This window comes from Takifugu rubripes, chromosome 7, assembly GCF_901000725.2.
Source record: "Takifugu rubripes chromosome 7, fTakRub1.2, whole genome shotgun sequence".
NCBI classification, from domain to species: Eukaryota; Metazoa; Chordata; class Actinopteri; order Tetraodontiformes; family Tetraodontidae; genus Takifugu; species Takifugu rubripes.
In genome coordinates, this window is record NC_042291.1 from 14,543,577 (window position 1) to 14,558,371 (window position 14,795).

A 14,795-nucleotide genomic window follows, 5' to 3' on the forward strand; every position below is an offset into this window, starting at 1 on the left:
ATTAAGCAAGTATGTGGACAGAGAATAATCAGAATAATCACTGAAAGTGAGGAATGGATAGATTGTAATGAACCATCACTTAATCATTAAACGTTCTAATGCATTTGAATCATAAAAATGAGTGCAGAATAAATAAAAGAGGGGAAAAGGCTGTTTCCACCGGTAAAGTTTTAAAGAATTTTGGTCCAAATGTGTCCCGAGGCTGGTCCTCAGGGCTCAGTCACTTCAGGAATTATGGCCATGCTGCAGAAGGATCAAAGTGCACTCTGTTACTTGAACATGGGGCTAGTATGAAAAATAAAGGAGACAAAACACATAAAAACATACCGACAAGTTTTGAGGGGATCGCATCGAATTGGTTAAACTGACTTTAACTTCCTGCCTCCGCCTGCAGAACCTCCACGTACAGTCTTCCACCGGGATGACGTAGGCGGCAGCCTCCGCATCGTTCCTCGTGCCTAACGGGCCAATCCCTGATGACGTGTCAGTCAACGGACCAATCAGAAGCCGGAGACGTTCTCCACGCGACAGCAAACACGGAAACGGTGACAGAAAACGACGTTAGTGTAGTTAGTTTGAATGTCTGCAGATACTCTTTAAATCTATAACCGAAGGGTGTTTGGGCATTTTTCTTATAGCCTTATGGATTTGGTGAACCTTTTATCATGGGCCTGCATCGTGTTTACTCTCGGAATGTTCTCAACAGGACTGTAAGTTGAATTAAGTTTAATGAAGCTTTCCGGCACTGTGGCACATATACGGGAGTGCTGGACGCTGTTATAACCTGTTATTCAGGGTTATTGAAATATGTGGCTTAGTAAGATCTGGGCTGTATTACTAATCAATATGTGTTTTCACAAGGTGTCTGCTTGTGTTTACTCTCTTTTTTATCTTTATTTGTGTCTGTTTGTTTTTAACCAGGTCCGACATGAGAAAGATGCAAGAATCCAAAAGTACAGATAATATCCAGTTCCTCCCTTTCCTCACAACATGTCTGAAGTGAGTGTGTGTGTGTGTACGTTCGTGTGTGTGCACGATCACATATGCAATCTGGCTCTGCTGCACATCTCTTTGCATTACATCTAACGTGCCTCTTTTTTTTTGCCCCACAGCAACCTTGGATGGTTGTATTATGGGGTTCTGAAGAGTGATCAGACGATCATACTGGTCAACGTTATCGGGGCCCTACTTCAGATTCTGTACATCATCATGTATTTACGCTACACAAAAGTGAAGGTCAGCAGGTTTTGCCCTCGGTGTGTGCATGTGTGTATGTGTGTGTAGGTTTTCCAGTCACTTGATATCTTTTTTTGTGTTTCAGAATCTGGTGGGGGCTCAGACTCTAATAGCAGGGATCATCTTGCTCTGTGGCTGGCTGTACTTCACTGTGTTCCTACCCAAGGGAGAGACCCAGCTCAGCCAGCTCGGCTTCACCTGTAGCGTCGTCACCGTCAGCATGTACCTGTCCCCGCTCTCCTCCCTGGTGAGAGAAAACACAAGAACCCGGAAAGCTGTTTGAGATTCTTCAGAATCCAGAAGAATGCGTGTTGTTCTCCCGGCAGTGTTTGCCAGAAATGCTCACACGGTTACATGCCCACGCCATCATGAGCTGCCATAAACCCAGTTGTAAATCAAAAGCAGCAACAAGAGCGGTACCGTAACATCTGAAATCCACAGAGCAAATAAAAGGAGATGGCGGTGAAGGTTTTTGCTCTTCGAGCTGCGGGGAACGTTTGAAAGCTGAGGGGAAAAGGTCCGTCCTTCACGTTCACTTCAGCCGTCACAATACACAACACTCGGCTCGTAAAGGCCACAATAACGCTCAAACTCCAGCGACTTATCTGATTTTCCCAGAATGCTGGAGTCACTCGGTCTATTTTGTCCAGTTGGCACCGATTTTAAAGCCCTAAACCTGCAACAAGATAGGTTTAATTACTCCTCTAGCGGCACCTTGTCTAAACATTTCACATGAGCGCTTCCTCCTGCCCCTTTGATGTAATTCTAGCAGAGGATTTATGAAGTCCGAACCCTCAAGATTCCTTACATTGTAAACACACGTGTCCAGACGACAGACAGGACCTGCTATTCAGCTTAGGATATGCTAATGACCAAATGCAGAACCTGTTCTTTCCCTTCTTATTTAGTGATCTTGTCTTGTCTCTGTCTCCTATCCTGTTTGTCTCCGTCCCTTCATCTGCCCCAGAGCCCGGAATGACCCGTGCTCAGTTTCCTGCCTTTCTTTCCCTGTTCCTCTCTTCCTGTTATTCTCCGTCTCAGTCTCTGTGTGGTGCCCAGATGCATTCTGTTTTCTTCTTACAGTTTACATGATCGTGTTGTCAACATTCCATTACCATCCTTTACGAAGTGTCCTTTCCAGGGGCTTCTGGTTGGTTGCGGGGGTGCACGACAGGGTGCATCACCTGGTCTAACGGCACTTAATATATTACACCATTTCAAATAACTTTTTCAAAAAAACATTCACCTGGACTTCTTGCTGTGAAGTTGCGCCATCTCTATGTCTGCCAGGCTTGGTTGTGGCCGTTCTTCCCTGATTACAGTGAAGCTGGAAAAACCTGAAGAAACTGTGTTAGTTTAGTCTAATTTGATGTCTCTGCCTCTGCAATTGCAGTTAGAGATGGTGCGCAGCCGCGATGTGCAGTGCTTGTCCTTCCCCCTGACCGTCACCACCCTGCTCACCTCGACATCCTGGGTGCTCTACGGCCTCCAGGTTTCCGACCTCTACATTGTGGTATGATTGGCATATTCATGTCACACGTTTAACACCGCTCCAAATATTTAATTTTCTTGAATAACAGAAATGTGGTCTCTGTTTGTGCGTCTGTTCCAGGTCCCAAACACCCCGGGAATCATCACCAGCCTCATCAGATTTTATCTGTTTTGGAAGTTTGGATCTTCTCATTCAGGTTCACCTTCTTACAAGCCCATGCCCATATGAGGTCGGGGGGGGTGTGTAAAAAGGCCAACTGATGGGCATTAAAGGGTAAAAAGCTGCCTCTGTTTTCTCGTGCTCAGCCACACGGTTGGAACACAGCCGATGAGGGACTTTTGTGAAGTTTGCACAGCTGAGTGGAGAAACCAGATTTTCTTGGTTTTTGCAGTGTGTCTCCTTTCCAAAGTGCCTTCTCCTAACTCAACGATCAGGCGTCTGCTGCTCCACCAACGTGTCGAGGACCATTCTCGTTAGCTCTGTACTGGTAATAATGGGATGAAAAATATTTAATCTTTTATTAGCCAAAAACATTTGGGGTGTTGGTACTTTACTACGTTTTCCTTGTTTACACCCCCCTTTGTTTCACTTGTGTATATTACTATGTGTTTATGTATTCTTTATTTACTGAGGGGAAAAATATAGTCAAATCTGGTATGTTGTTGCATCAACATGCCACAATTTTGGTTTTTTTATTGGAAAATGTGTATTTTTGGCAAATGTACAAACTGAAGGAATTGCTATTTTTATAAGCTCTCGCATATGTTATCAAATCAGATGGAGAGAGGCTATTTTGTTTGCTTAAAATGCGTCTGGTGGTTCGTTGTCATGGCGAAGATCATGTGTCTCTGTCTGTATTAAAACATACATTCCAGCAGTGACCTTTCATCACTGTTGTTTCCAGACCTGGAGTCCAGGCGTGCAGATGCAGACGTTTCCGTTAAGGCCGTTGACATTCTGCGCGGAAGCTTTGCCTTCCAGTGCGGGACATTTTGTTTTGGGCGTCCTAACGAGCTCACATGCAGATGTGTTGATCGGTGCGGTTGTGCAAGGAGAGACAAAAGCCTGTTTGATGGTGCAGCAGTGTGAATGAGCTTGTTTGTGCAAGTATGTTGATAGAGCGAGTGGGCAGCGGTGGGAAAGGCCAGGCCAGAGGTTCTCAGCCTGAGTGTGTGTGTGTGTGTGTGTGTGTGTGTGTGTGTGTGTGTGTGTGTGTGTGTGTGTGTGTGTGTGTGTGTGTGTGTGTGTGTGTGTGTGTGTGTGTGTGTGTGTGTGTGTGTGTGTGTCCTGAGCTCAAAGAGCCTGGCTCTGGCAGCGAGCATAGACACAACGCAGCATTGTGTTGTCAGGCAGAAAAGCTAAGATGAGCGGTCGAGGTGGGAGAGAAACGAGCTACAGTTGAAAGCCGGTCGTTCTTTGAAGCGCGGGGAGGACGGGGGCAAACTGGAAACGCGGCATTTGTGCCGAAAATGAGACCTTTAAGTGTTTCAACACCATTACTCAAGTCATCCTGATGCGTGCCTGCTACTCTGACTTAGCCACATGCTAAAAAATGCTAATCATCGCAGAGCAACGCGTCTCAGTTCCAAGCCGTGTGCATGAGGAAAGGTCAGAGAGGTTAGAAAATAATGGTGCGTATTGATGACTTGATGCATGCGAGTCAGAAATGTTTCCCATTAAAACGGGTTCATTTATCAACCCCCCGCACAAGTGATCCAAGCCTTGAAGCAGAATTTACCACTTGTGCTTAACGTTTAAGTCGTCTCCCTGGTTGCGAATTGTTTTTCAAAAGAGAGGAGGAAGATTTGTGCAGGACTTTCCCAGACGATGGTCGTCGATACACTCGCGCTCAGTGAGGACTGACATGTTGTCTGGTGCTGATACACAACAGAGGCCTGATTGCTGACATCAGCAGACTGACGGACGGCCTGTCTTTAATCTTTATTTGTAATTTTCTTTCCAATAATGGACTAATTCAATTGTGCCATCCATCCATTACCACCCATCCGGGGGGAGACGTGGGGAAAATGTCACAGAAATCCATCGTTGACGCAACTCGTGGAGGAAATGTCAGCGAACGTCCAGCCCTCAGCAGGACGCCACGATGTCTTCGCATCTTTCTGTCATTGAAACGGGGCGGTTCCTGGTTCTGGGGGGGGGGAGCCCAGGCAAACTGCTGCTGTCACTCACTCCAGTCCCTTTTAAAGGGACGTGTTGGTTAGGAGCAGATTGGTCGAACCTCTCAGAAGTCCTCGCACCGCGTGCAGGAAACTGGTTTTGATTCATCTCCTCTCTCTGGAGGAGGATGGATGACGGAGAAGTCAGGAGGCTACAGGGCGTTGGCCAGTCGTCTCCGAAGACAGACGGACAGACAGACAGACGGACATCGGGATGGAAGGACAATGCCTGGAGCCGGACACGCCCGCTTTCTTCCAAACTTTGGCTTCTTTGTGATGGGACAGCGTGGCGAGTTAATCAAAGCGTGCACGTTTTGTATAAACTTCTTTGGTGCGCAGCCAGATCTGGGGGGGGGGGTTGTTCTGCACGCTGCATGGATGTGTGTGTGGACCAGTCGGTGGGGGGGGGGCAATCAGCTGAACAATGAGCACAAGTCACAAACAGGATCCCTCTGTTTCCTGTAGTAGAGACTGTCTTCTTACACACACACACACACACACACACAGAGACTCCTGTGCTTTTTAAACAAGTCCCTTTAAACACTTGGCATTGTGTCTCGTCCCCCCCCCCCCCACACACACACACACAAACACACACAGCCCAACTACCACCATATGTACAATTGCTATTTTTGTCATTAGGAGGCAGATTGTGGGGCTTTCATTTTCCTCGTAATTGCACACCGTGTCTGCTGGTGTGCAGCCTGCAGGCAGCCTCGGCGTGCACATTCAGCACATAAACGTGCACAGGGCACCGCGGGGGGGTCGGAGTGGGGCAGTCAGCAGCACTTTCTGCCATCAGTTAAAAAACACACCTGTCCCAGCTGCTGTTTTCAAGAGAAGATGAGAAGGAGGAATGCGCTCTTCTCGGCTTTCCTGTCGGCCCCTCACCCGTCCCGGCCGCCGGCGCCGCCTTCCTCCTCTCGCTTGTTTACCAGATCACTGCCACGGCCAGATATTGTTCTCTTAACTCTTTCACCATCGATGGGGGCGACCATCAGGAACAGAACCTGCCATCGCTGCAGCGACGGGTCAACGCGGCCTTCACTAGCGCCGCTGGATTTACTGCTCCGGAATACTCCCCCCCCACCGGATCCTCTCTGATGTTTAACCAGTAATGGCAGGACAGCCATGTTTTATCTGCTGGATCGTCTGCAGCCAGAATCAGGTTTTGCCTCGTAAAAGTTGCCCCACAGAGATTTATGGATTTATTTTTTTCTGAAGCGCGGTGGAACACACACGCCGTCCGCCACAAACACACTTCCTTACGCAACAGTTTTACACACACAGGTACGAATTACCGCAGATTCCCTTGATAGCGGCTCTCTTTTTCTTCACGCCCTCCAAGTGTCTGTGGGTGCCGGCGGTGGGTATTTATGGCACTTTCCGGTTTTCACCAGTTTCAGTCGTTTCCATAATCAGCAGATTTTCTTTTGCCCACCTCAGAGTCTTCTGGTAGCACAGCTGAGGGGCCCCACACAGGAGCCTGTCCACACCGTGGGTCACAGGTGAAGCCCGTCTTCCTGTTTTCGCACACACACGCGCACACACACGTGCAAAAATGTGACTCCTCAGCTCTGCGGCTGTCGGCGGTTGCAGCTGAGGCACCTTTTGCTCCGCCGCCCAGCACCAGAGCAGCTTTTAACGGCTGCCTTCCGGTGCTTCTTCGGGGTTTGAGCCCGCTTCAGAACGTCCTGTGTCCCTCCTCCTTCCTCCCCTCCTTCCACCCTGTGTTCAGCTGCCTTTCAGAAGCCAGCCGAGTGATATGTGGACAGCCACTCATTAAGCTGTCAGACGGCTGCTGACGGACCAAAACACTGTCAGCGCGGATGAATATAAACATTTCGCCGTTTACGTGGGTCGGTTTCCATGTGGCCTTCTGCTTTATTACACCAGGGCTTCGCTGATTTAGTGACAACATCATTTGTTTTGTCAGACGCGCGGCCTGTGCTGAAGGTACGAGCGGAGAGAGGCAGGGATCAGGTTCAAGCTGTCAAAAAAATGCTTTAAAAACCAAACAAGTGATGAAGTGAAGGGTTTTATGGAGGGTTGGTGTTTTCCACATCTTAATATGATTCCCTCTCACACGCAAACACACACAGCCTGCAGCGGCCGTGTCTGTGCGTGCCCTCGCCTGTTTGCCCACAACACACACACACACACACACACACGTGATCCGTCTGCCTTTAATGTGCTTAAATGAATGTGTGGATTTGACTGCAATTATTTGAAGAGTTCACATGCGCAGCGGCGGAACTCTGTGGGAGCTTTTGAGGAGGTGTCGGGGATGGGGAGTGTTTTTGTGGGCCCGTGTCAAGAGTGTGCACGTGTGTGGAGGGGACAGCTGTTCCCGGCAGGACGTGCATTTTCTGCAACTTTGTGCACATTTGAAAGCATCTTGTCGAGGCGCCGGAACCTGTTCTGCACAGAAGCAGAGTTCTCCTCAGTCATCTCGGGAGGTGGAACAACGCTCCGCTGTGTGTTGGGACACGGATAATAACTCAGGACTGTCCCATTTCCTGCAGATGCAGCTGCTGTATTGGTGCTTTAATCGCCGTCCTTTATTGTTATAAATGTCACCGAAAATGTCAAACTTCTGGGCTTTTTTCCGACGTTACAAATGAGCTGCCTCTGCATGCTTCCATCATCAGACAGTCATCGATCCCCAACTGGATCATTTTGCATAAACAACGTTTTTTTCCTGTGAATTCCCCTCTGACGCACTGCGAGCAACCCAGACAAACAATTGCTCAACTTGCGTGGGAGAAATGGGGTTGGTTAAACATAAACCAAAGCGAGCGTAAGAAGAAAGTGGAACAAGATTAAAAGAAAAAGCTTCGCAGAAAAAAATAACGAAACAAATGATTTATATATATAAAAAGAATAATCACGACCTTTGGCCTTGATCTCCACAAAGATGTGAGGCGTGAAACTAATTCAGGTGTGACACACGCACACACACCACCTGTGTCTGTCGGCTACAACATGGATGAAAACAGCTCACTGTCGCCCCCTAACGTTACATTCTCGAACACCTACTTGTTGCTATTGAGAAAACTCAACAAAGCGTGACAGTGACAGAGCCACGGCCTCCGCGACCCCTCCGTGCCTTAGCGAGGCAGTCATTTGTGTCGCTGCCTGCATGTCAAAAACAGTGTTTAAACTTCCAGTTTAACTGCCTCAACTGCCTCCCGCCCCCACCTCTCTATCTTTCTGTCAGCCGTCGTGTGAAGTGTGTGATTAGTATTAAAGCCTGCTGCACAAACAAGCCGTCATTGTTCTCGTAAAACCCCTGGCACCTGCACGCAGTGAGCGCACCTGCACGCGTCTGTGCACCGCACCACAGTCCTCAGGCAACAGCACAATACGTTATAGCATAAATAACTTAAAATAATGCAAGATTGGGTCATTTACCGCTGCAAAGAACTGAGCTTCTTGAACATGTCCCGATAATGAGCGCCATTTGGCAGAAAAGTGAGCCTGTGTTACTGTAATCGGTCGTTTATTGTTTTGTGGCGACATCAAGGAAACATTCTGTGCGCAGGGAGACGTTTAAATCGAGAACCGCTGATTTTCTGAAGTTGTTCCAGGGCTGCAACACAAGCAGTGGAGACGCGACTCCGTCCTTCAATAGCTGTAGATCAATTTCCTTCTGTGTTTAAACTAAAGCTTGAGCTTCTTTCTTTCCAAACAGGTGGATTGTTAGACACCGTCTTTATTATGCTTCACCTGTCTGACATAAAGAAGCTCAAGGTAGAGTCAATTATTACGGCTTTGAGACTGGAAACAATACATCTTTCCTCAAACAAATGGTGAGTGAGCTGCTTTCTGCTCAGGAGGAACGAATGCTGCTCGCGCTCGTGTCACTCTAACCCATCAGCTGCACTCCAGACTCCTTTAACTCCACCTTCACGCTCAGACGCAAACATTTCAATGGCAGAAAAGTGGGCTGTTCAAGATGCAAAACAATAAAATATATTCAGGTTAAAGGGTCAAAAGCCACCCTGAGAGCAATACTCCTCAAAGGCTTCTGTTTAAAACACAAATACTTTGATTTCAACAGGACAGAACTGCGCCGGAATGACACCCGAGTCCTTTTTGAAATGCAAAGCAGAGGCTATATAAAACACCGAGTGGCGCTGCAGACACATGCTGCCATCCTGAAATCAGCCCTGAACACATTCTGTCTCTCTCTGTTCCTCGCACATCAGTAACAAACCCAGGGTACGAGGCGACCGACAGTAATCTACATACTTTAGAATCTTGGGTACATTTACATGCCATTATTGTCACATTACAAACAGTTTCAAAGGTGTTTCGCTTACTTTATCCACAGAATTCTGCATAGGCAAGAGTCACTTGAGCAGCAATGTCCGTGAGCAAACGTGAGGACGGGGAAAGAATAAAAAGAACTCCGTAAAGAGGGAAAGAGGTGTTAGATTCCGAGTGCAAATCAAAACATTAGATAATTACAATGAGACCTAAAAAGTGTAAACTAAAGGAATCACAATCATATTTAGCGGTTGCGGTTCAATCCGATCTGCTGATCTGGGATCAACTCTAACCTGCTGCATTATCCTACATTTTTCCCCATATTTTTTGCTCGTGTTTGGATCGTCACCCTCCGCGGCGGCGCCTCCTCGATGCTCCTGTTGGCCACGAGGTCCTGAAGCTGCAGGGCCCCCCCGCCGATGAAGCAGAAAGCCGGGCACACCGGGGACGAGCAGTCCACGTGCCCCTCCCAGAGCACGCGCAGGGAGTGGGCGTCATAGAAGGAGACGCGTCCTTTGTCGCAGTCCAGGCAGACTCCCAGCCGGGGCGGCAGAGGAGCGGTGTGGACGGGGGCCGTGTGGCCATGGCCGCTCTGGCTGTGGCTGTCTGCCTGGCTCTGACTGTGGCCCGATCCTCGGGGGAGCAGGATCTTCCCCATGCCCATTGTCAGGAAGCAGAAGGGAGGGGAGTCTTGGGCTTCCTCGGCGCCGCTGTCATGGCCGCTGTCTGGGTCACACCTGTGTGTGGGGGGCAAATAATTAAAGATGGGGCGCTTTGATGATGATTTGCAATAAAGCTTCCATTTCCGGGATAATCACAGGCACAAATGTCTTAAGTTCTTCAAATAAAAGAATGCAGCAGTTACATAGATTTAATTACAGAACAGCAGGTGATGCTAAGCTAAACATGTTATTGTGTTATTAGAGGTCAGCCAGGGCTGTTATACTGTAAAGCAGGATCTCTCGAATACTTCGTGGTCTCTACTGCCCCAAGTGGCCAAAACGCAAAGTAAAAGACTAATAGAAAAAAGAAAAGCACCTGGGACTGGCCACGTCCTCGGGGAGATGGAACCACTCCTGTAACTTCGATTCCTGCCCAACCCCCACCTGAAAACGAGAGAAGAAACAGCAACAGCTTTGATAACAGCAGATTATCGGGGAGAAAAAAGGTAATCACTCCTTACTTTAACCAGATAGGAGCCGGGCTCCACTGAGCACGCCCAGTAATGTTTGCCCTCAGTCACGGACACGTCGGAAACCAGCAGGTCTGAGCTCAGGTGGCAAGAAGTGAGTGTGCGGTCGGCGGCCTGCAACAGCGAGAGGCCCGGAACGCTGCGGGCGTAGGTTTGGCCTTTGCCCAGCGCCAACCGGTCAGCATGCAACCCCCATCGAGAGTCCAAGGAAAAACTCAACACTGAGACAGCAAATGGAGTCAAGAGGGAGGGAAGGAAGGAAGGGAGGAAAAGAGAGAAGGAAGGGTCAGATCTGAAGCTGAAACAATAAGGAAGGCAAGAAAAAAAACACATCTTAGCGCGCTACATTGAAACAACATTTGATTAAATGCTTGTACAGAGATGTGGCTGCAACAGAAGCAACGGATGGTCAAAAGCAACTAGAAAGTGAAGATGAACAGACCTGAAGCAGGAGAAGAAAGAGTCTGAAAATGGTGAAACTGGAATGCGTAACAGAAAAAGGAGAGTTTGGTGCAGAGGCTAAAAATTAAAATACACAGTGAAAGCAGGAGTGGGAGACATGAGAAGATGGAGAGAGAGAGACAGAAAGATCGAGGTTAGTCAATTCAGTCGATAAGGACGCGCTAAAGAATGTAAAAACCTGGAGAAATACAGGAAAAACAGTGAAATCATTTTAATACTGACGAAATCAATCATGCTCTCATCTCACCGGGGGCTGGGGGGGTGTGGAGGTAAACCTCCTCGCTGTACTCCCCGAACCCGGCCTTGTTGCAGCCTCGCACCCTCAGCACGTAGATGCAGTCTATCTGCAGCCGCTCCACCACGGCGCTGGTCCCCTTCACGTCGTCCAGCCGCTGCCAGGCCGCCGCCGTGTTGGGGGACCTGGCGCCCCCCCACGTGGCCGCGGCTCCCCCCGCTCTCCGCTGGTATTCCACGGAAAAATACCAAGCCTGGGCCGAGTCCTGAGGCAGCCGCCAGCACAGGAAGAGCTGGTCGTAAGCGAGCGTCTTCTGAGTGTCTATCACGGGGGCGAGCGGCGCTGAGGCACACGGACAGATACGATCAGGTTGCGCATGTTCACCCACTTTTCCGGGTTCGGGTCACGCGAGCAGGAGGGCCTACCGCGTATGAACTCCAAGCCGTGGATCAGCTGAACCTCTTTGGATGAGTCTGCGTGAAGGTGCCTGAAGGACGGATCGGCAGCCAGGGAGAAACACTGGAGGTTCTCGATAGCTTTCGCTAACCTGCGGAGGGAACACACGTAGGTCGGAAGCTATCCAAATCCGTCCTCCGGACCCAGCTGTGCGCTACCTGTTGTGAGTGATCCTGGCAGCCTGCACGAAGCAGGGTGCGTCGAGCTCCTTGAGCAGCTCCTGCGTGTAGACCATCAGGCCTGCATGCTCCAGCAGACTTCTCTTCCCCGAGAGCTGAGCAGAGAGGGCCTCTTTCTTCCTGCAGCGGGAGCCCTCCAGGGCCACGGTCAGAGCACCCTGACGTTCTGCTACAGCCGCTCCCAGCTCTCGGACACAGTGAGCCAGTTGACGGACTGCCACGGTACTGTTGGCCTGGAGAGAATCCGAGAATCCAAAGAGTGGACCAAACACAGAACTGCCTTCAAAAGAGCCGCACTACAGCGACTGGCCTCTAGAGGGCCTCTCTGTTTCAAGAGCTTCACACGTACATGAAGAAATCAAAGAAATTTACCTCCATTTGTTTGATGGCATCATCCAGGTGAGTGATCTGACTTTGTATAGTCTCCTGGTTGGCCAGGATGAAGTTGACCTCCTTTGTGACCTTGTCCTGAAAGAGACATAAAAGTGCTGGGCTGCCAAATACATGACGGTACAGTCTGGACAATTCCCACTGGTTCACCTTGAGGTCCTGGTAGGCCTGTGCAATAGGCAACACTTTGTGCCCATGGTGGACCCGCTGGAGTTTACAAAGTGGGCAGAGTAACCTCTGGCAGTTGTGGCAGTGCCACTGCATCCTCTCCTGCTCGTGCTCCGTGCAGGTCAGGACCTGGAGCAGAAAAACCATGAAGCGCCCATGACGCTGAGAGAGCAGCAACTGTTACAACGTGGAAGGCAGGCCAACCTTTGGCCTGAAGTTGTTGGTGGGCAGAATGTGTTCGTGCTGAGCCCGAGGAGTCCCCCAGGGGTGGTAAAGTTTAAAACACTCGTTGCAGAAGTTGGACTTGCAGTCGGCGCAGCCCTTGGTGGCCTCCAGAGACTGAGGGGGCTTACAGAAGCCGCACATGATGGCGACACTGCCCAGGCTCAGCGTGTGTCTGTACCTGAAGGGTGCACATGGGTGCAGGGAGAGAAAAAAAAGATTCAAACACAAGAAAAAGGTGGTTATTTTCAGACGGCGAATCCAAAGCGAAATAAAGTGAGACGAGTCAGCGGCGTCTCTCGTGTCTGCCGACCTCTCCACGATCCGTTCGAGAGTGAGGTTGCGGAGACAGTCCGTGAGGCCTTTCTCCCCGAGCTCCACGTCCTGCCGACACGAAGGACACGGGAAAAGCATGGGAGGAGGGGCCGCGTCCTTTCGTCTCCGTCCCGGGTACGTCCCGCACGCTGATGAAAGGACACAGGTGTGGAGACGAAAGTCAGTCAAGCAGACGGTGGAAGTGTGCAGATACAGAGGAGAAAATAAGTCGTGTTTAGAAGGAATCAAAGTGACAGCTAAGCTTAAAGGTGAGACAGGTCACATGTCTCTCCAGGTGCCTTTTTAGACCAATATCAAAATAGATCCACATCAAAGTTAATAGAGATTATTTGTTTCGCCACATCAGCAAATATACTTTCTCAGTTTTTATAACTAGATACAAACCTGTCCTGAGGACCCGTTCCAGGCGGTCAGGAGTCCTGGGCGTGGGTCTCCGTGCCTGTCTTGGCGAGCGTGAATTAGGAGTGGAGGCCGGCGAGTGGGGCTCCGGGGGAAGGTCAGGAGGAGGATAACCTCTTTGTACCAACACCTCAGCGGCACATAGCAGACAGACGCTGTGCTGGCAGGGCAGCAGGATGGGCTGTTTCACCATCCCGTCACAGACCGGACAACACAGCTCCCGTTCCATGCTCTTCATGTTGGACTGAGGAGAAGAGGATTTGGGTTTTGTTTTGTTTTAAAGGTCTGACTCAGTGAATAAATCAAGACTTTGCTGCTCTGCCTCCTCCTCTGACCAGGAATTATGTGTGAATAATAGAGGAGTCAGAATCAAGGAAAGTGACTGCAGCACAAGCCAAATATGTAGGCTGGTGTTGGATATAGAGGGCAGGGAAGGTAAATGTAAAGGGCAAATTAGCTTTCCCTATGTATTTCACAATTAGCTATAAAGAATTAGCTTAGCATGTTGGGTACAACCTATAAATATGCTGAGTAGCCCATAATGTGTGCTGGGGAAGAGGGGACGGTGGGGGTGGGAAGGTCGAATCATTTGCAGAATTTTTTTTTTTTTTTTTTAAAAAGAGATTTTCCCTCAGTTGTGTTGGTATTTAACCCCATTTAAGTGTGAAAGCAACTGAACGCATCATCCCGTTTCTATGACAACGAGCATCATCTCTTCCTCCTCATCGCATCGGCCCTCCTACAGCAAGCTACAGCTAATGTTAGCCGTCTAACAATTTCATCAACCGAGATATCTCCCGTTCAATTGATTTTACGTGGGCTGTTTGACGCATTGTGATTTTCAAAAGGTGTTTGGTTTGGTTCAAACACAGAACTGCAGAATTCACATCTACAGAAGAATAATTCGCATTTATCGTTAAACACCTGCGCATGTTAAAAATGATTTAGAACAGTTAGATGCTTCAGGTCGTTAGATAATTGATCAAAGGATAAAGATCCCGATGCCGGCGTATCGTTGTGCAGCACACGTGGTTGAAATAGATCCCATAATAAAATAAACGTCATACTTACGCTAATGCGAACCAAAGAGTCCATGATGGCGGTGAACGTCTGCAGCTCCGCTTCTGCCATGCTCACGATCCTGACCACTCTCAAACCAAATTCTATTGCCGAAAAGAAGCTGCGGGCCTCGACTGGAGACCCATTACCAGCTGATGTGCTCTGGGTTGTTTGCGCGGTGTGTGAGGCTCCCGTATGTCTCCAAGCGGTCGTCGTAGAAATAGGATGGGAGGAGATCCGGACGGGCCGGATTTAGGTTTCTTGAATAATATGTGTTTCTTGAATAATATACAAAATATTCGGTAAATCAATATCCATATCATTCATATCCCCGAGTGGTTTTTATAGTTGAAATTAAATAGATTTATCCAGATTTTCTGCGGCTCCGTTCTCAAAGAATAAATGTCTCTGCATTTGTTATCTGTCAACGTTACCAAAGATGCTCAGTTTTCAGAACGTGGCCCAACTGTTATGGCCCAGTTTCCTCGGGGAACCTTGGTTATTGTACGTGCCCGGAACT

At 49.0% G+C, this 14,795-nt stretch overlaps 2 protein-coding genes across 5 annotated transcripts; one reads left to right on the top strand and one right to left on the bottom strand.

The window, feature by feature from the left end:
- Positions 1-513: 513 nt before the first annotated feature.
- Positions 514-3,629, top strand: slc50a1 (solute carrier family 50 member 1). 2 transcript variants are annotated; one of them, XM_011605823.2, is made up of 7 exons: positions 514-710; positions 922-999; positions 1,113-1,236; positions 1,322-1,483; positions 2,630-2,749; positions 2,849-3,001; positions 3,120-3,629. In XM_011605823.2, the coding sequence occupies exons 1-6, from the start codon at positions 643-645 to the stop codon at positions 2,954-2,956; spliced, it is 660 nt and encodes a 219-aa protein (XP_011604125.1). In that variant the 5' UTR covers positions 514-642; the 3' UTR covers positions 2,957-3,001; positions 3,120-3,629. The 2 variants fall into 2 exon arrangements, with proteins under 2 accessions (XP_011604125.1, XP_003966285.1); XM_003966236.3 differs by having other exon boundaries at positions 2,849-3,629.
- Positions 3,630-8,396: 4,767 nt separating this feature from the next.
- Positions 8,397-14,774, bottom strand: trim46a (tripartite motif containing 46a). 3 transcript variants are annotated; one of them, XM_029838876.1, is made up of 12 exons: positions 14,288-14,756; positions 13,202-13,460; positions 12,795-12,945; positions 12,464-12,662; positions 12,242-12,388; positions 12,074-12,169; positions 11,681-11,934; positions 11,492-11,613; positions 11,079-11,408; positions 10,361-10,590; positions 10,216-10,283; positions 8,397-9,914 (listed from the first exon to the last, which is right to left on the bottom strand). In XM_029838876.1, exons 1-12 carry the CDS (start codon positions 14,345-14,347, stop codon positions 9,479-9,481), a joined length of 2,352 nt encoding a protein of 783 aa, XP_029694736.1. In that variant the 5' UTR covers positions 14,348-14,756; the 3' UTR covers positions 8,397-9,478. The 3 variants fall into 3 exon arrangements, with proteins under 3 accessions (XP_029694736.1, XP_029694738.1, XP_029694737.1); XM_029838878.1 differs by lacking the exons at positions 8,397-9,914; positions 10,216-10,283 and adding an exon at positions 10,812-10,888 and having other exon boundaries at positions 10,447-10,590; positions 14,288-14,773; XM_029838877.1 differs by lacking the exons at positions 8,397-9,914; positions 10,216-10,283 and adding an exon at positions 10,812-10,888 and having other exon boundaries at positions 10,543-10,667; positions 14,288-14,774.
- Positions 14,775-14,795: the final 21 nt, after the last annotated feature.

Excerpts from the sequence above, each read along its gene's own strand:
- slc50a1 (XM_003966236.3), top strand. The coding sequence starts at position 643 with ATGGATTTGGTGAACCTTTTATCATGGGCCTGCATCGTGTTTACTCTC. Across the intron at positions 711-921 it reads GGAATGTTCTCAACAGGACT|GTCCGACATGAGAAAGATGC; the intron begins GTAAGTTGAATT and ends GTTTTTAACCAG. Across the intron at positions 1,237-1,321 it reads TACGCTACACAAAAGTGAAG|AATCTGGTGGGGGCTCAGAC; the intron begins GTCAGCAGGTTT and ends TTTGTGTTTCAG.
- trim46a (XM_029838876.1), bottom strand. The coding sequence starts at position 14,347 with ATGGCAGAAGCGGAGCTGCAGACGTTCACCGCCATCATGGACTCTTTG. Across the intron at positions 12,946-13,201 it reads GGAACGGGTCCTCAGGACAG|CGTGCGGGACGTACCCGGGA; the intron begins GTTTGTATCTAG and ends TCCTTTCATCAG. Across the intron at positions 12,170-12,241 it reads AGGCCTACCAGGACCTCAAG|GACAAGGTCACAAAGGAGGT; the intron begins GTGAACCAGTGG and ends TGTCTCTTTCAG.